The sequence below is a fragment of the Oncorhynchus mykiss genome, chromosome 11 (genome assembly GCF_013265735.2).
Source record: "Oncorhynchus mykiss isolate Arlee chromosome 11, USDA_OmykA_1.1, whole genome shotgun sequence".
Lineage (NCBI taxonomy): Eukaryota > Metazoa > Chordata > Actinopteri > Salmoniformes > Salmonidae > Oncorhynchus > Oncorhynchus mykiss.
The window spans coordinates 18,923,537-18,943,755 of record NC_048575.1 but is presented as its reverse complement, the minus strand read 5'-3'; the positions used below and the strand labels follow the sequence as shown (position 1 = coordinate 18,943,755).

Here is a 20,219-nt window from a genome sequence, read left to right as displayed (position 1 = left end):
TATCATTTTTGCAGTTCTTTATTGGAAATGTAGTTATTTATGGCCTGCCGAGTGGCGCAGTGGTCTAATGCCTGAATTCAAAATGGAGGCGTCACTTCAGACCCTGGTTTGATCCCAGGCTGTGTCAAAGCTGGCTGTGACCAGGAGACCCATGAGGTGGTGCACAATTGGCCCAGCTTCGTCCAGGTTAGGGAAGGATTTGGCTGGCTGGGATTTCCATGTTGCACTCCTTGTGGCGGACCGGGTGCCTGCAAGCTGACTTCAGTCGTCAGCTGGACAGTGTTTCCGACACATTGGTGTGGCTGGCTTCCGGGTTAAGTGAGCACTGTGCCGGGAACTGCTTGGCAGGGTTGTATTTTGGAGGACGCATAGCTCTCAACCTTCGCCTCTCCCGAGTCCGTAAGGCAGTTGCAGCGATAGGACAAGACTGTAACTACCAATTAGGGAGAAAAAGTTTTTAAAAATGTAAATGTAGTTATTTGTTACATTTGGCTGTGTAAAACCTAGCAGTACTACTTATTTCTCTGAAAGTGAGGGGGATATATACAGTGACTTCAGAAAGTATTCATACCCATTGACTTATTCCACATTTTGTTGTGTAACAGCCTGAATTCAAAATGGATTTAAAAAACCAACATGTTCTCACCTATCCACACACAAGACCCCATAATGACAAAGTAAAAACATGTTTTTAGAAATGTTTGGTAATTTATTGAAAATGAAATACAGAAATATTTAATTTACAAACAGGACCAGTCCAAATTTTGGACACACCTACTCATTCAAGGTTTATCTTTATTTGTACTATTTTGAAATAACACATATGGAATCATATAGTAACCAAAAAAGTGTTAAACAAATCAAAATATATTTGAGATTTGAGATTTTTCAAAGTAGCCACCCTTTGCCTTGATAAACAGCTTCACACACTCTTGGCATACTTTCTGAAGGAACTGAAGCATTTTGCCAAAAAACACAATTATTTGTCTCTTTGAAAGAAAACCATCAAGTGATACATTTTAAACAAATACGTCTGTCATTGAACAACCCTAGGATTAGATAGTTAGATAGTGAATAAACACAGGTCTTTCATAATGGAAATAGCGATTTGGAATGTAACTCTGCACATTCATAGGAGGGCTCTGGTGTCTCCACAGTAACGATAATTGATTGGCAAGCATGGGGCCAATAGCCATTGTCATTGACAAGTCCCAAGTTATTAGGAGACACTCTGACAGGGTGACACTTTTCATTATTTTTGTGGACTTTCTGTCCTCCTGATCTAGCCTCTATCTCTCTCTCTTTCTTTAATCTTTATATTCTGTCTTTCTCTTCTATTTTGTCTACCTCCCACTTTCTTTCTCTACCTTCATCCTGTCACTCTGTTCAATAAGTGAAATTAAACCAACCTTCATTCCCTGTTGCAGTTTACCTCCAGAGTTGTTTACCTGTGTTGGTTACTTCCAGAGTTGTTTACCTGATGTTTACCTCTGGAGTTGTTTACATGTTGTTTACATCTGGAGTTGTTTACCCGTGTTTACATCTGGAGTTGTTTACATGTTGTTTACATCTGGAGTTGTTTACATGTTGTTTACATCTGGAGTTGTTTACCTGTGTTTACATCAGGAGTTGTTTACCTGATGTTTACATCTGGAGTTGTTTACCTGTGTTTACATCTGGAGTTGTTTACCTGTGTTTACTTCTGGAGTTGTTTACATGTTGTTTACTTATGGAGTTGTTTACCTGTGTTTACATCTGGAGTTGTTTACCTGTGTTTACATCTGGAGTTGTTTACCTGTGTTTACTTCTGGAGTTGTTTACCTGTGTTTACATCTGGAGTTGTTTACCTGTGTTTACTTCTGGAGTTGTTTACCTGTGTTTACATCTGGAGTTGTTTACCTGTGTTTACTTCTGGAGTTGTTTACCTGTGTTTACATCTGGAGTTGTTTACCTGTGTTTACTTCTGGAGTTGTTTACCTGTGTTTACATCTGGAGTTGTTTACCTGTGTTTACATCTGGAGTTGTTTACCTGTGTTTACTTCTGGAGTTGTTTACCTGTGTTTACTTCTGGAGTTGTTTACCTGTGTTTACTTCTGGAGTTGTTTACCTGTGTTTACTTCTGGAGTTGTTTACCTGTGTTTACATCTGGAGTTGTTTACCTGTGTTTACTTCTGGAGTTGTTTACCTGTGTTTACATCTGGAGTTGTTTACCTGTGTTTACTTCTGGAGTTGTTTACCTGTGTTTACTTCTGGAGTTGTTTACCTGTGTTTACTTCTGGAGTTGTTTACCTGTGTTTACTTCTGGAGTTGTTTACCTGTGTTTACATCTGGAGTTGTTTACCTGTGTTTACTTCTGGAGTTGTTTACCTGTGTTTACATCTGGAGTTGTTTACCTGTGTTTACTTCTGGAGTTGTTTACCTGTGTTTACATCTGGAGTTGTTTACCTGTGTTTACTTCTGGAGTTGTTTACCTGTGTTTACATCTGGAGTTGTTTACCTGTGTTTACATCTGGAGTTGTTTACCTGTGTTTACTTCTGGAGTTGTTTACCTGTGTTTACTTCTGGAGTTGTTTACCTGTGTTTACTTCTGGAGTTGTTTACCTGTGTTTACTTCTGGAGTTGTTTACCTGTGTTTACATCTGGAGTTGTTTACCTGTGTTTACTTCTGGAGTTGTTTACCTGTGTTTACATCTGGAGTTGTTTACCTGTGTTTACTTCTGGAGTTGTTTACCTGTGTTTACATCTGGAGTTGTTTACCTGTGTTTACTTCTGGAGTTGTTTACCTGTGTTTACATCTGGAGTTGTTTACCTGTGTTTACATCTGGAGTTGTTTACCTGTGTTTACTTCTGGAGTTGTTTACCTGTGTTTACTTCTGGAGTTGTTTACCTGTGTTTACTTCTGGAGTTGTTTACCTGTGTTTACTTCTGGAGTTGTTTACCTGTGTTTACATCTGGAGTTGTTTACCTGTGTTTACTTCTGGAGTTGTTTACCTGTGTTTACATCTGGAGTTGTTTACCTGTGTTTACTTCTGGAGTTGTTTACCTGTGTTTACATCTGGAGTTGTTTACCTGTGTTTACTTCTGGAGTTGTTTACCTGTGTTTACATCTGGAGTTGTTTACCTGTGTTTACATCTGGAGTTGTTTACCTGTGTTTACTTCTGGAGTTGTTTACCTGTGTTTACTTCTGGAGTTGTTTACCTGTGTTTACTTCTGGAGTTGTTTACCTGTGTTTACTTCTGGAGTTGTTTACCTGTGTTTACTTCTGGAGTTGTTTACCTGTTTACAGCTGGAGTTGTTTACCTGTTGTTTACCTCTAGAGTTGTGCACCTGTTGTTTATCTTTGGAGTTATTTACCTCGGCTGTTTTCAGAGGTAAACAACTAACTCCTCTAACAGGTCTCCTCTAACAGGTCTGTTGGAGCTAATTGGAGCGACTCAGTGTTTGTATTATGTCTGTAATCCCAGAAAAGCCATATAGTCAGTCTAAGTATTCTGTTCAATTAGCGTCATTATAGTTGCTTGTGTAAAGGATCGGTCTGAGAGACTTCTAAAAAACAGGAGTCGTACCAAATGATTGATTTTTCTTTGTTATTTCCACGTAGTCTGCTTTCCATATCACTTCCAAACGCTCCTTATGTGTGATACTTTACACAGGCACTCACACACGCTAACACACATGCACAGACACACACACTCCTCTGCTGTTGCTAATTCGCCTTCTCCTAACATAATGTTAAATGGAGTGTGATACGATGTTTCGGACTCATTTTTCCTAATTTGAGAGAATTTCTTTAAGCTAATTTGAAAGTTAGAGCACGTCCAAGAGCACGTGGAATTAGGCACCCTTCCTTTTAAGTGCTGCTTCACACACACACACACACACACACACACACACACACACACACACACACACACACACACACACATTTTCGTAGGGTACTTGCTCTTTAGTAGGTTAAATGATCATATTCCTTTCTCTCTCCCTCCTCTCCCCGCGCTCTCCCCTCCCCCATGTAGACCATAGAAAACTGTGTGTGTATACTGCGTAACCTGTCCTACCGACTGGCAGCGGAGACGTCTCAGGGCCAGCAGCTGGGTTCAGAAGAGCTGGACGGTCTGCTGTGTGACGCCAACGGACGTGACGGAGAGACCTCAGGCTGCTGGGGCAAGAAGAAGAAGAAGAAGAAGGGACAGGACCAGGTGGACACACACACACACACACACACACAGAGACATACACAGACAATCTGAATACATAAACATCTAAATACATATTTTTGAAGTGGCAAGTGGAAGCATAACCAACCCTGTTACACACACACACACACACACACACACACATACACACAGTATAGGCAAACACATATGGCAAAAGCTCTCACCAAGCCATATAATTTGATCACTGCAGGGATTTTCTGAAGGGACAGACTAATAAATGATGATCCAAATTATGAATCAAAGTGAAAGCTTCAAACAGAGAACATGAAAAGACCACAAACTATTTTATTATGTATTAACTGTCAGATGAGCATCTTTGTCTCTCTTTTTCTTTTGGCTCAAACCTTCAATCACTCGTTATTTCTTCCCTCCTTCACACTCCAGGCATCAGTCACTACTACTGCTGCTTTGCTATTCGCTCAGATCCCTCCCCACGGACCAATCATATGCTCTGTTGCGCACAAGCTATGAGGGCTTTGTTCAATCAGCTCAGCTCTCATTCACTCTGGTTACAAACAGTTAAAAATACAAAATGTCTCCAAAAAGTTTTCACCACATTCAGAACTGTTAGGACACATTATCTGCACTGTTCGAGTTACATTTCTCCTCAATCTCCCAAAGGTTTTATGATAAAAGATCAGAACCTAGATTAGGCAGATCAGAACCTAGAGTAGGCAGATCAGAACCTAGAGTAGGCAGATCAGAACCTAGAGTAGGCAGATCAGAACCTAGAGTAGGCAGATCAGAACCTAGATTAGGCAGATCAGAACCTAGAGTAGGCAGATCAGAACCTAGATTAGGCAGATCAGAACCTAGAGTAGGCAGATCAGAACCTAGATCAGAACCTAGAGTAGGCAGATCAGAACCTAGAGTAGGCAGATCAGAACCTAGATTAGGCAGATCAGAACCTAGAGTAGGCAGATCAGAACCTAGAGTAGGCAGATCAGAACCTAGATTAGGCAGATCAGAACCTAGATTAGGCAGATCAAAACCTAGAGTAGGCAGATCAGAACCTAGAGTAGGCAGATCAGAACCTAGAGTAGGCAGATCAGAACCTAGAGTAGGCAGATCAGAACCTAGAGTAGGCAGATCAGAACCTAGATTAGGCAGATCAGAACCTAGAGTAGGCAGATCAGAACCTAGAGTAGGCAGATCAGAACCTAGAGTAGGCAGATCAGAACCTAGATTAGGCAGATCAGAACCTAGAGTAGGCAGATCAGAACCTAGATTAGGCAGATCAGAACCTAGAGTAGGCAGATCAGAACCTAGAGTAGGCAGATCAGAACCTAGAGTAGGCAGATCAGAACCTAGAGTAGGCAGATCAGAACCTAGAGTAGGCAGATCAGAACCTAGATTAGGCAGATCAGAACCTATAGTAGGCAGATCAGAACCTAGAGTAGGCAGATCAGAACCTAGAGTAGGCAGATCAGAACCTAGAGTAGGCAGATCAGAACCTAGAGTAGGCAGATCAGAACCTAGAGTAGGCAGATCAGAAACTAGAGTAGGCAGATCAGAACCTAGAGTAGGCAGATCAGAACCTAGAGTAGGCAGATCAGAACCTAGATTAGGCAGATCAGAACCTAGAGTAGGCAGATCAGAACCTAGAGTAGGCAGATCAGAACCTAGAGTAGGCAGATCAGAACCTAGAGTAGGCAGATCAGAACCTAGAGTAGGCAGATCAGAACCTAGAGTAGGCAGATCAGAAACTAGAGTAGGCAGATCAGAACCTAGAGTAGGCAGATCAGAACCTAGAGTAGGCAGATCAGAACCTAGAGTAGGCATCATGAAGATTTTCCCTTTGATTGATTGATCAAAGGGAAAGGGTTTCTATCTTGACATATACACTCAGAGCTGTTGATGGAGGGTGTACTGCCTAGTTTTAGTCTACAGAGAAGTGGGAATTTGAGGGGCATACACAGCTATATTGCTAATGAAAGCGCAGAGATAGATGTGGAGAATACTATTCTCCCTATTTCTAACTCTCTTTTTCCTTACCCCCACAACTCTCTTCCTCCTCCTATAGTGGGATGGTGTAGGCCCTCTCCAAGACTCAGCTGACCCTCCTAAAGGGGTCCAGATGTTATGGCACCCGTCCATAGTGAAGCCCTACCTCACCCTGCTTTCAGAGTGCTCCAACCCTGATACACTGGAGGGAGCGGCTGGAGCCCTGCAGAACCTGGCTGCAGGCAGCTGGAAGGTAGGGGTGGTCCTACTGTACTGTCTAACTCAACCCCTCCTGTCCGTCAGTCTAACTCTTCACCTCCCTCTACAGTGGTCCGTCAGTCTAACTCTTCCCCTCCCTCTACAGTGGTCCGTCAGTCTAACTCTTCCCTTCCCTCTACAGTGGTCCGTCAGTCTAACTCTTCCCCTCCCTCTACAGTGGTCCGTCAGTCTAACTCTTCCCCTCCCTCTACAGTGGTCCGTCAGTCTAACTCTTCCTCTCCCTCTACAGTGGTCCATCAGTCTAACTCTTCCCCTCCCTCTACAGTGGTCCGTCAGTCTAACTCTTCCCCTCCCTCTACAGTGGTCCGTCAGTCTAACTCTTCCTCTCCCTCTACAGTGGTCCGTCAGTCTAACTCTTCCCCTCCCTCTACAGTGGTCCGTCAGTCTAACTCTTCACCTCCCTCTACAGTGGTCCGTCAGTCTAACTCTTCACCTCCCTCTACAGTGGTCCGTCAGTCTAACTCTTCCCCTCCCTCTACAGTGGTCCGTCAGTCTAACTCTTCCCCTCCCTCTACAGTGGTCCGTCAGTCTAACTCTTCACCTCCCTCTACAGTGGTCCTTCAGTCTAACTCTTCCCCTCCCTCTACAGTGGTCCGTCAGTCTAACTCTTCCCCTCCCTCTACAGTGGTCCGTCAGTCTAACTCTTCACCTCCCTCTACAGTGGTCCGTCAGTCTAACTCTTCCCCCTCTCTCTCCAGTGGTCTGTGTATATCCGGGCTGCGGTGCGTAAAGAGAAAGGCCTTCCTATCCTGGTGGAGTTGTTGAGGATAGACAATGACCGTGTGGTGTGTGCCGTGGCCACCGCACTCAGGAATATGGCCCTGGACATCAGAAACAAAGAACTGATAGGTAAGACACACACACTTCACATTGCATCAGCTCTGGTCAGCTGTGGGTTGTCAGTATAACTGAGCGATTGCAGCTGAGGAGTCTTCAGTGGCATCTGTGATTGGGGCAGATCAAAGGAGGGTTAGCGAATGTGAAGCGCACGGCTAATGACTGTCTACTTGTCTCACTGTACAGACCTCACAAGGCCTCCCGATTCAATAATAAGCTCTTTGGCTTTGTACAGATACGCTCAAGGTAGAACTGTTCCCTAACCACAGATCTAGCATCAGTATTTTACACCCAATTCCAACCTTAACCATCAGGGGGGTGAATACAAATATTACCCAAGTTACAATGCCTGCCGTCTCCTGTATAGGAGTGGAAGGCATAACCCAGCGTTTAGCTTTAACAGAAAGACACAGTGTGTTGTTTTGGTCTCTGCACCACAAGAGACGCCAGGCTGAATAATGTAATCCCTCACAAATTCACGGGAAAATCAATTCCAATTTGTCGAGCGGTTTCGTTTGAATACACTTCGTAGTAATTCAGCGGCGCTGTATAACACAGCTTATATTGGTAGTAATTCTATTGAACCAGAGAGAGAGCGGGCTGGGGGGGGGGGGGGATAGTGTGCTCTAGGGTAGAGGTTGAGTTTATATGTGAGGACAGCAGGGAATACACTATAGAGGTTTATATGCAACAGGATGTTCATTAAGTTTAATGTTATAATTAAACACAAAGAAAGCCTACAGTTACCGTATGTACACCTGATACAATATAGAATCTATTTCACAACCTTGAAATGACAAAATCGTAAGTGTTACTCCGAAAGAATGCTTTTACACATTATTATTCTAGATATCCCATTTTATGAGCTTGAATGACAAATAGCAACGGGTAGGACAGAGAATACCTTTGTACTGTATTGAAGCTATTCCAACCTTGAGAAACAACAAAGGCATTGGGAAAAGCTAAGCGTCAAAAACGTCTATCAAGCTGATTGCCACTAAGACTGTTTTCTGTGCTAGTCCTTTGTCATTTCCCATGGTGTGGATTCAACCTAAGAGCATTGTCAAACATCTCATATTTCCCACTAACTTCTAAGTTGTGTTAAGCCTTTGGTGCTGTCAACGCTAAAAGGCTGTGTCATTGGGAAAAGCAGTGTTGTTGTGGTTAAGCAGTGTTGTGCCGTTGTGGTTTAGCGTTGATAGAGCAGTAGTGGTTTTAGATTTAAACAGTCGAGACAATTACCTGCGATTCTCACGGCCACCGGAGTACTGTCCTCTTTTATCATTGTCAGGTAGGATGCTGACTGGGGGAAAGTAAGAGGGGATAAGAGGAGAGAGGGAAAGAGACAGAAGGATACACGGAAGGAAAGAGAAAAAGAAAGCTAAGATGTTGTTAGGAGGATATACAGCGTGTGTTTTATTCAGCTCTAGCAGTAATGTGATTTAGTCGTATTTTCAACATCACCTGGCATTATTCAACTGATCTGTCAAGTTTTTGTTTGTCTCTCCTATTCATCTGTTGGATTTGTATAATGTATGGTTTATGTGGCGATTGAATCCCATTTTGACTCAATAACTGTCAGCGACATCGCTTGCTACAATTTACTTATAGTTGGTAATTTGACACACGTGAAATTGGCATGCGTGTGCCAAGGAGACAGAGGAGGGCTTTTCTCTCAGGGGAATAGAGTGGATACAGATCGTCTAGCTCTAGCAGCTATGGGTGATGTATGATGCACAGTACAGTAAAACAAAAACTAATTGAAGTGTAACATGGCCGTCTCCCCCCTCTTTCCCTCCCTTTCACCTCTCTCATCCTCAGACATCCCTCCACCCCTGACCATTCTACTTCTCCTCCTTCTCTCCTCTCCCTCCACCCCTGACCATTCTACCTTCCCTCCTTCTCCCCTCTCCCTCCACCCCTAACCATTCTACTGCCCCTCCTTCTCTCCTCTCCCTCACTCTCGCCCGTGTCTGGTTTCAGACCTGCTACAGTATGTTAGCTTATGTAGTCCGCCATGGAGCCATTCTCTCTCCTCTCGCTCCTTCTGTCCCTCTCTCTTCCCCTTTCCCACCCTCTCCCTCTCTCTGTCTCTCTCTCTCTCTCTGTCTCTCTCTCTCACTATGTTTCTCTGTCTCTCTATATATATATATCTATCTATCTCTTTGTCTCTCTCTATGTCTGGGTCCTATGTATATTAGTTCATGTAGTCCTCTCTTTGTGGCTCCTGTCTTTGTGTCTCGGGATGATGACATCAGTGCGCAGGAGGGTTACCGTGGAAACACAGGGAGGGAGCTGCAGGCGGCCATTAATTACAGGTTCCTGAATCTGCAGAGGAGTCAGGGTCCGCAGGGCACACACACACACAGGCACACACTGAGGGTGCGGAGGAGTCAGTTTCCGCAGGGCACCGTCTAACTAGAGACTCACTACACACACTTATACACACGCACACATTTTTGCACTAACAAAACACAAAGGAGTGCCACAGAGAAACTAACTCTGGAGTACAGAGTGTGAGTGAAATGATCTGGTAAGCTTTAGTCGTACACTCTTTTGCTCACTCGTGCTCTCTCTCTACGGGATTAGTACCACGTGTGACTGTACTTCACTTTCAATTTGCCCGTTACATTTCCTTTCTGCCAGTCTTCCCTGCTTCCCCTACCAGCCTGTAGCGTTGGAAATAGACTTATATACATCATGAGAGAATGAGTACGTAGATGATCATTCTAATGTGTACTTACAGAGTTATGGTGCCAGGGATGGCTTACATTAACAAGATTTGTCAGCCATGTACTTGGAACGTTTCAAAGTTCTTTCGGTATATTCTGTCAGAAGTAAGCATAGATTGTGGTGAAGTAATCTGGAATATAATTACAAATCTGAAACTCATTCCATCACTACTAAGGATGGCATCACTATTCCAGACAGGTATTACAAAATTAAGTTTGTATTCACCACATTTCATTTCACCACATTTCAAACGTGTATTATCAACCCCTGTCTCTTTTGTGTGTGTGTGTATGTGTGCGTGCATGTGTGTGTGCGGGTGCGTGTGCATTCCTGAATGTGCTGCGTGTATGTGTGTGTGCGTGCATGTGTTCACATGCATGTGTGCGAGCGTGTGTGCGGGCCAGCGTGCGCGCATGTTTGTGTGTTCGTATCACCTACGGCAGTCTCATTTTAATGGAGCAGCCACAGGTATTCCGAGGGGGAATATTTCAGCGGAAGAGCTTATCTTCTCTGTCCTGTCACCCAGCCACATCAAAGCAGCCTCAGAGAGACAGATATTACAGGTGTGAAATCCTGCACTCGCTGAAACCCCTATCTCTAATAGCTAGAGTTTCCAATTTACCTTAGTTTCCAACCGCTTTTAAACAGCTTTGTTTTATCTTTGATGTCTGTGGGCTTTTTCCTTTTCCGTATCTCCTAAAGAGGAAGCATTGCCCACATTGCTGGCCATTTACTTTGGAGAAATGGGTGATTTCTGGTATCCATTTAACCATTATTGCTCGGGAAAGTCAGTAATATACAGTATCTGTCTGGCCAATGTTAATCTTTCACAGTGACATTTGCAGACCTGGCTTGAAGTGGATTCACGCCGTAAAGGGCCTCGGAGAACAGTCCGTTTTAGATCCATTCTGAAGTGCATGAGGCTAGTTAATTACCTATAGCCGGGTACTATATATACCCACATTTCCATATGTCCATATGTTATTAAAGAATGTACAGAGGCAGGGAAATTGAATCCATGGTTAAATAATTGTTCCAGAGGGACTTTAGTTGACTGACCTGCAGTGGTGGAAAAAGTACCCAATTGTCATTAAATAAAAGTAAAGATAACTTAGAAAAAAGATACGCCGTAAAATACTACTTCAGTAAAAGTCTAAAAGTATTTGGTTTTAAATAGACTTAAGTATCAAAAGTAAAAGTATAAATCAATTCAACTTCCTTATGTTAAACAAACTAGAAGGCACCATTTTCATGTTTTTTATTTTATTTACAGATAGCCAGGGGCACACTCAACCACTCAGACATAATTTACAAATGAAGAATTTTTGTTTAGAGAGTCCGCCAGATCAGAGGCAGTAGGAATGACTAAGGATGTTCTCTTGATTAGTGTGCAATTTGACCATTTTCCTGTTCTGTTAAGCATTCAAAATGTAACGAGTACATTCTTTTCTTTCAGAATGTAGTGAAGTAAAAGTAAAACTTGTCAAAATTATAAATATTAAAGTTAAGTACAGATACCCCCAAAACAACTTAAGTAGTACTTTAAAGTATTTTTATTTAAGTACTTCACACCACTGCTAACCTGGTTGCTTGTGATATGGTGCCCCCTGTAGTCAATGAGACATATCACACTTTATTAATGTTATAATAATGAAACACCCAGGTTCAGCCACTGGCAAGGTTAGTCCAAGGCCCTGTTCGGGGTTGTGTGAAAATACATAATTCCTTGCTTCCTTGTCTTCTCCCCCCCCCCCCCTCTCTCTCTCTCTCTCTCTGTGTGTCTGTCTATCCCTCTCTCTCTCTGTCTGTCTGTCTCTCTCTCTCTCTCTCTGTCTGTCTGTCTGTCTCTCTCTCTCTCTCTGTCTGTCTGTGTGTCTCTCTCTCTCTCTGTCTGTCTGTCTGTCTCTCTCTCTCTCTCTCTCTGTCTGTCTCTCTCTCTCTCTCTCTCATCAGTTCTGTCTCTCTCCTCTTATCAGTTCTGTCTCCCACCAAACCCTGGCCAGTAGAGTAGGCTCACCCAGGTTTATAGTGGTTTAGTCAGTCTTGGTATTGTCCTCTCGGTGAAGACAGTCCATTCAGTCTCTCTCTCTTCAGCCTGCCAGGACAGATAAGACTTCCCCAATTAACTCACCACTCTCTGCTAATAATATGTGGTGCTTAGGAAACTGTGTGTCTGTGCATGTGTTTTCCTTCATTTTGTAAATGATTGGGGTGTGTTGATGTTTTAAGCTGTTTGCATGACACAGCAGGAATTTCACCAGCCCTGATTAAAATGTATTACTATTATCCATACAGAACCTTTAGGACAGAGAGAGGAGTTACCAGCAGTGGGAAGATGGGTCTTGTGAATTGCAATGATAACAAATGATGACAAAAATGATGGCAAAAAAAAGGTGCTGTCTAAATCCTAAAAGGGTTCTTCGGCTGTTCTCATTGGAGAACCCTTTGAATAACCCTTTTTGATTCCCGGTAGAAGCCTTTTGGTTCCACGTAGAACTATTTTGGATTCCATTGAGAAGCCTTTGCACAGAGGGTTCTATCTGGAACCAAAAAGGTTTGTACCTGGAACCAAAAAGGGTTCTCCTGTCAGGACAGCTGAAGAACCAGTTTTAAACGCTTTTTTCTAAGAGTGTATGAACTTTGATAGTCCTTTTATCTTTATAGGCCTTTATATTCTGCAACCAACTTTGCCTCAGCACCTCCAGTTTCGAGACTCCAATAAACAGTTTGATAGAAGCCACTGCAGAGATGCAGTATATTTTCTGGGTTCCTAGTCCTGTGCTGCTGAAACATTGACAGCTTTTTTTATTCCTCCATCTTCACTGAACCCATTGACTTCCAATTTCCTGTTTAGGTAACCATCCACTCACATGGACAACTGACATTTCTCCAGAGAGGATGAGTCAGTCTGAAAGAGCAGCTCTTCACCAGTGTGTCGACACTATTATTTACATGTCATGTTTATCATTCATCGATGATGAGACATCTTCAAGAGTCATCATCAGGGAAGATGTCCGCCTCCTAGATGTGTGTCAATGTTGACATTATGTGAAATGATGAATTGTGATGGACGACTAATGTGGCTAATGTGTAGAGTAGACTCATTCTTCCCTCCCTCCTTCCCTCCCTTCTTTCCTCCCATCCTTCCCTCAATCCGGTTCTTACTCAGGTTTTTCTCGCATACTGACATCTCAGACTTCTTAATTATTCCCTCGCTCTCTTCATTCTCTCCATCTCTCTATTCTTTTAATGTCAGATTCTTCCCTTCATTTCCTCCCGTCCACGTCAATCTCTTCTTCCAAATACCAGATGAGTCACAGTGTGTTGACTTCATCAGAGGGCTGCTCCACAGACAGGCCAAGCTGAGAGAAACTGAGGACAGACAGGCCAAGGACCGATAGGTTTAGGGATTTAGAGATAACGTTATTTGTCCTTAACTACAGTGTCAGGAAGTTGCTCAAACAATCAATGAAGAAGTGTTGTACTGTTTGATTGTTAAAGACAAGCCAGGGAAATGAGGAGGAAAAAAGATAGTTGTTTTTGAACTAATGAGGATTGTTTTGAATTTGTTTTTGTTTTTAAGGAGTGGGGCAGTCTCACTCCTTTCATCATTTTACTGAAGAGATAGTAAAGTGGTGGAAAGACCGTGGAGAGTGAGTCAAAGGGCAGTGAGTCGATTCGAACCCATGCCGACTCTGGCATACGTGTGGCGAGGTCAGTGGCTGTAACCTCTGGACAGCACAGGCCACACCAATGAGGATTGTTACTTTCCTGACACACACACAAGCATACTCTTTCAGACATTCAGATTTCTAACCCAAGCACTAACTCTTGTCCCGCTCTCCTCTCAGGTAAATACGCCATGCGTGACCTGGTCCACCGGTTACCTGGCAGTAGCAGCAACAGTACCGGGGGCAGTGGTGGGACTAGTGGAGGTACCGGGGGCCCGATGGCACCTGGTAAGACCATGTCAGACGATACGATAACGGCTATCTGCTGCGCTCTGCATGAGGTCATCACTAAGAACATGGAAAACGCCAAAGCACTGAGAGACGCTGGCGGGATAGAGAAACTCATCGGCATCGCTCGCAGCAAAGGAGACAAGTAAGCGACCACACACACACGTACACACACACACATACAGTACTTCAGAAAATATTCAGACCCCTTCACTTTTTCCGCATTTTGTTACATTACAGCCGTATTCTAAAATTGCTTAAATTGTTTTTTTCCCCTCATCAATCTACACACTGTGTTTTGGTCCTGACGTCATCAGAGTGTGCAGCTGAACACTGTATAATGGAAACACTCAGTTTGTGATTGTTACTAAACGTAACCAATCTTTTGTTAAACATAAATGCTGAACTTATTTTTACATGGTTTCCGCGACATCTTTTAACAGCTAGGACCGCAATCCCGAAATCCCACTTAGCTGTTAGGTTAGAGTCTGTTTGAAAGAGCTGCTAACCTAGCAAAGCTGCTAGAGTTAGCCATCGAGCTAACAAAGTTAGTCCCAGATGAGTTTTCCAATGGAGCCCGCTTTGTCTGGAGAATAAATGAACTGTTCCAACGCTGTAGGAGCTGTATCTACTACGCTTTGTTTCAGGACAAACTGGATCACTCAGAGTTCTAACGCTGTAGGAGCTGTATCTACTACGCTTTGTTTCAGGACAAACTGGATCACTCAGAGTTTTAACGCTGTAGGAGCTGTATCTACTACGCTTTGTTTCAGGACAAACTGGATCACTCAGAGTTCTAACGCTGTAGGAGCTGTATCTACTACGCTTTGTTTCAGGACAAACTGGATCACTCAGAGTTTTAACGCTGTAGGAGCTGTATCTACTACGCTTTGTTTCAGGACAAACTGGATCACTCAGAGTTTTAACGCTGTAGGAGCTGTATCTACTACGCTTTGTTTCAGGACAAACTGGATCACTCAGAGTTCTAACGCTGTAGGAGCTGTATCTACTACGCTTTGTTTCAGGACAAACTGGATCACTCAGAGTTCTAACGCTGTAGGAGCTGTATCTACTACGCTTTGTTTCAGGACAAACTGGATCACTCAGAGTTCTAACGCTGTAGGAGCTGTATCTACTACGCTTTGTTTCAGGACAAACTGGATCACTCAGAGTTCTAACGCTGTAGGAGCTGTATCTACTACGCTTTGTTTCAGGACAAACTGGATCACTCAGAGTTCTAACGCTGTAGGAGCTGTATCTACTACGCTTTGTTTCAGGACAAACTGGATCACTCAGAGTTTTAACGCTGTAGGAGCTGTATCTACTACGCTTTGTTTCAGGACAAACTGGATCACTCAGAGTTCCAATGCGGCAATTGTTTGCTTGTCGAGGATTATAGACTTGAGGTGGCTTCCTTGAGAGCAGAGTGGAATGTTTACCTTTTCTACGCCGGTGGATGGACAGCGTTCACACGTTGGATGCATCTCTGTCTTGTCTTTTGTTGTTATCCGCCTGGCCGGTGTTGCCCGGAGTTTGCTCACCAGGGGAGCCATCTTCTCCCCCATCTGATAGTGGAGTCGAAGGTGCACAGCAAGAGGGACATGGCAATCAGCGATGGTCGCATGTCACGATCCGTGGAAACCGAAGACAGCGGCCTTCCCCAATGCAGTCTGTGCAGTCTGTGCTCCCAACTAGAGGCCCGGAGCAAAACAAATAGTTTGCCGCCCTAGAGCCTGATCTTCCTGCTCCTTCATCGCTGGGGGTACCTGTGTCTGCGGCCGCCGTGTCTACTCCTGCTCTTTCCCCTAAGATTTCAAAGTCGTTGTCGGCAACCTTCCGTCCCTACTCTGGATCGAGCGGGGCTTCTCCATCTCCTGCACCATCCTGTGAAGTGTGGGAGTGGGGCGGATATCGTCGCCCTTCTCGCCAGCTGTGATTTTGGGAAACTCCATGGTAGGAAATGTGACTGTTCCTGGTGCAAAAACAATTATCCCAGAGCTCAAATAAATTACATAACTAAGCCGCTCCTGAATGTACTACGCCATGACATGGACATCGATTCTATCGTAGTCCATGTGGGCTTTAATGACATTATGAAGTGCAGCTCTGAACAGTTGAAACTGGATTTCAAAGAGCTGATTGACTCTCTGCTAGACACTAATAAAAGACACACCATATCCCTCTGTGAATCGTGACATTGAAAGCTTTAACAGGATTCTTTCTCTTCTCAAATGGCTACCTGATTATTGCAGCTCAATGTGTATAAACTTTTGTTGACAATTTCGATACCTTTTGGAAATAAAATACATTTTATAAGAAAGATGAGATCCACCCAAATAATGTGGGTTCCTGGATAATTTCACAGCATTATAAGGCTGCGTTGAGACAATGACTTATCAATCACCCAAGCCCAGCTCAGTTAATCCCTACCATTGTGTCGCTGAGTCATCATAATGCTTTAGAAAATGTACATTATACCCAGAGCATTGGTAGAGATAATGTAAGTAACCTAACGTATGTCCCTCTAACTGCCCTGAATGCCTCTGCTGATCCTACAGCTATTGTATGTAGCAATCATGGGCCTATGAACCAGATTTATGCTGTTAGCACTGAGGCGGTGTGCCCTAGTAGGAAGCCCACTGTGTGCAGCCCACCCTGCACTAACATAAATAACCTGAGAATATCTACTTCTGCTAAGCCTCCCAGTAAAGTCATGAAAACAAGCAAGAATCCCAGAAAAGTGCTCAAAATAGCCCACGTTAACATGTGTAGCTTAAGAAACAAGGTTCATGAAATGAATAACTTGCTACTAACAGATGACATTCATATTCTGACTTTCTCTGAAACTCACTTAGATAGTGGTAGCAGTGGTAGCAATACAAGGTTATAACATTTACAGAAAAGACAGGAATGCCAGTGGTGGAGGTGTTGCTCTTTATATTCAGAACCACATTTCTCTAAAGATTAGAGGGGATCTCATGTTTAATACTGTTGAAGTAATGTGACTACAGGTTAATCTGCCTCACCTAAAACCCATTATTGTGGGAAGCTGCTATAGACCATGAAGTGCTAACAGTCATTATCTGGATAATGTGTGAAATGCTTGATAATGTCTGTGATATCAAAAGAGAGGTATATTTTGGGGCTGATTGAAATATTGACTGGCTTTAATCAAGCTGCCCACTCAAGAAAAAACTTCAAATTGTGACCAGTGCCTGCAACCTGGGTCAGGTTATCAGTCAACCTACCAGGGTAGTTACAAAAAGCATCAACATGTACTGATCACATCTTTACTAATGCTGCAGAAATATGCTTGAAAGCAATATCCAGATCCATCGGATGTAGTGATCACAATATAGTAGCCATATCCAGGAAAACCAACATTTTCTAATGAGAAGCAAAAAGACGTTGCACTTGACACATTTATGAAATTGCTTATCCCAGTTACTAATAAAGAGCATCCATTAAGAAAATTACTGTATAAACTGTTAAAGCCCGATGGATTTTTTATATTTTATTTCACCTTTATTTAACCAGGTAGGCCAGTTGAGAACAAGTTCTCATTTACAACTGCGACCTGGCCAAGATAAAGCAAAGCAGTTCAACACAAACAATGACACAGAGTTACACATGGAGTAAAACAAACATACAGTCAATAATACAGTATCAACAAGTCTATATACGATGTGAGCAAATGAGGTGAGATAAGGCAAAAAAAGGCAAAAAGGCAAAAAAAGGCCATGGTGGCAAAGTAAATACAATATAGCAAGTAAAACACTGGAATGGTAGATTTGCAGTGGAAGAATGTAGAAATAAAAAAAAATAATGGGGTGCAAAGGAGCAAAATAAATAAATAAATAAAATAAATACAGTAGGGAAAGAGGTAGTTGTTTGGGCTAAATTATAGGTGGGCTATGTACAGGTGCAGTGATCTGTGAGCTGCTCTGACAGTTGGTGCTTAAAGCTAGTGAGGGAGATAAGTGTTTCCAGTTTCAGAGATTTTTGTAGTTCGTTCCAGTCATTGGCAGCAGAGAACTGGAAGGATAGGCGGCCAAAGAAATAATTGGTTTTGGGGGTGACTAGAGAGATATACCCGCTGGAGCGTGTGCTACATGTGGGAGATGCTATGGTGACCAGCGAGCTGAGATAAGGGGGGACTTTACCTAGCAGGGTCTTGTAGATGACATGGAGCCAGTGGGTTTGGCGACGAGTATGAAGCGAGGGCCAGCCAACGAGAGCGTGCAGGTCGCAATGGTGGGTAGTATATGGGGCTTTGGTGACAAAACGGATTGCACTGTGATAGACTGCATCCAATTTGTTGAGTAGGGTATTGGAGGCTATTTTGTAAATGACATCGCCGAAGTCGAGGATTGGTAGGATGGTCAGTTTTACAAGGGTATGTTTGGCAGCATGAGTGAAGGATGCTTTGTTGCGAAATAGGAAGCCAATTCTAGATTTAACTTTGGATTGGAGGTGTTTGATGTGGGTCTGGAAGGAGAGTTTACAGTCTAACCAGACACCTAGGTATTTGTAGTTGTCCACGTATTCTAAGTCAGAGCCGTCCAGAGTAGTGATGTTGGACAGGCGGGCAGGTGCAGGCAGCGATCAGTTGAAGAGCATGCATTTAGTTTTACTTGTATTTAAGAGCAATTGGAGGCCACGAAAGGCGAGTTGTATGGCATGGAAGCTTGCCTGGAGGGTTGTTAACACAGTGTCCAAAGAAGGGCCAGAAGTATACAGAATGGTGTCGTCTGCGTAGAGGTGGATCAGAGACTCACCAGCAGCAAGAGTGACATCATTGATGTATACAGAGAAGAGAGTCGGTCCAAGAATTGAACCCTGTGGCACCCCCATAGAGACTGCCAGAGGTCCGGACAGCAGACCCTCCGATTTGACACACTGAACTCTATCAGAGAAGTAGTTGGTGAACCAGGCGAGGCAATCATTTGAGAAACCAAGGCTGTCGAGTCTGCCGATTAGGATGTGGTGATTGACAGAGTCGAAAGCCTTGGCCAGATCGATGAATACGGCTGCACAGTAATGTTTCTTATCGATGGCAGTTAAGATATCGTTTAGGACCTTGAGCGTGGCTGAGGTGCACCCATGACCAGCTCTGAAACCAGATTGTATAGCAGAGAAGGTATGGTGAGATTCAAAATGGTCGGTAATCTGTTTGTTGACTTGGCTTTCGAAGACCTTAGAAAGGCAGGGTAGGATAGATATAGGTCTGTAGCAGTTTGAGTCAAGAGTGTTCCCCCCCTTTAAAGAGGGGGATGACCGCAGCTGCTTTCCAATCTTTGGGAATCTCAGACGACACAAAAGAAAGGTTGAACAGGCTAGTAATAGGTATGGATTGATGAGGAATTGAAAAATTGTATGGTTGATAGGGATGAGGCAAAAGGAATGGCAAATAAGTCTAACTGCACAACCGATTGGCAAACATACTGCAAATTGAGAAGTCATGTGACTAAACTGAATAAAAAGAAGAAGAAACTACACTATGAAACAAAGATAAATGACATAAAGAATGATAGTGAAAAGTTTTGGAGCACCTTCAATGAAATTTTGGGAACAAATTAGGCAAACCCATCTCCATCATTCATTGAATCAGATGGCTCATTCATCACAAAACTGACTGATATTGCCAAATACTTTAATAATTGTTTCATTGGATAGATTAGCAAACTTATGCATGACATGCCAGCAACACTACACATCCAAGTATATCTGACCAAATGATGTCATTTTTAATTCCCTAAAGTGAGTGTGGAAGAGGTGAAGGAAATATTGTTGTCTATCAACAATGACAAGCCACTGGGGTCTGACAACTTGGATGGAAAATTACTGATACAATGCTATTTTACAGTAAACAAATCGACAACAGACTTTCAGCACACTTATAGGGAAGGACATTCAACAAGCACAGCACTTACACAAATGACTGATGATTGGTTTCAACAAGTGTGTTGATTTAGCAAATTTGCTTATAATCCCTTTATCATACTGACGACCTCCCCGCAGAGTTACCCCTTAGGGGGAAAATCCCGACCGTACAGCAGACCCAATCTGATGAGATTTATATCAAAACAAGACAAAAACAAACAAATACAACAACAGCAATACACTTCTTCATATACAAGTAGAGGTGGGAAATACTTTTCTTCTTTTTATATGCAGACATGTGAAGAAATACATTTGCATATCTACCAAAGGGCCCCGGGGAACCAGTAATACAAATAAAAAACCACT

At 43.1% G+C, this 20,219-nt stretch overlaps 1 protein-coding gene across 1 annotated transcript in view; it reads left to right on the top strand.

Annotated features, from left to right (window-relative positions):
* The window catches only part of LOC110535425 (catenin delta-2), a 393,927-nt gene that overhangs the window by 325,653 nt on the left and 48,055 nt on the right, over positions 1-20,219 (top strand). The window contains exons 17-20 of the mRNA XM_036935119.1: positions 4,018-4,200; positions 6,242-6,415; positions 7,140-7,290; positions 13,863-14,115. Of these exons, the coding sequence (XP_036791014.1) occupies positions 4,018-4,200; positions 6,242-6,415; positions 7,140-7,290; positions 13,863-14,115 (761 nt within the window). The remainder of the gene's footprint in view (positions 1-4,017; positions 4,201-6,241; positions 6,416-7,139; positions 7,291-13,862; positions 14,116-20,219) is intronic.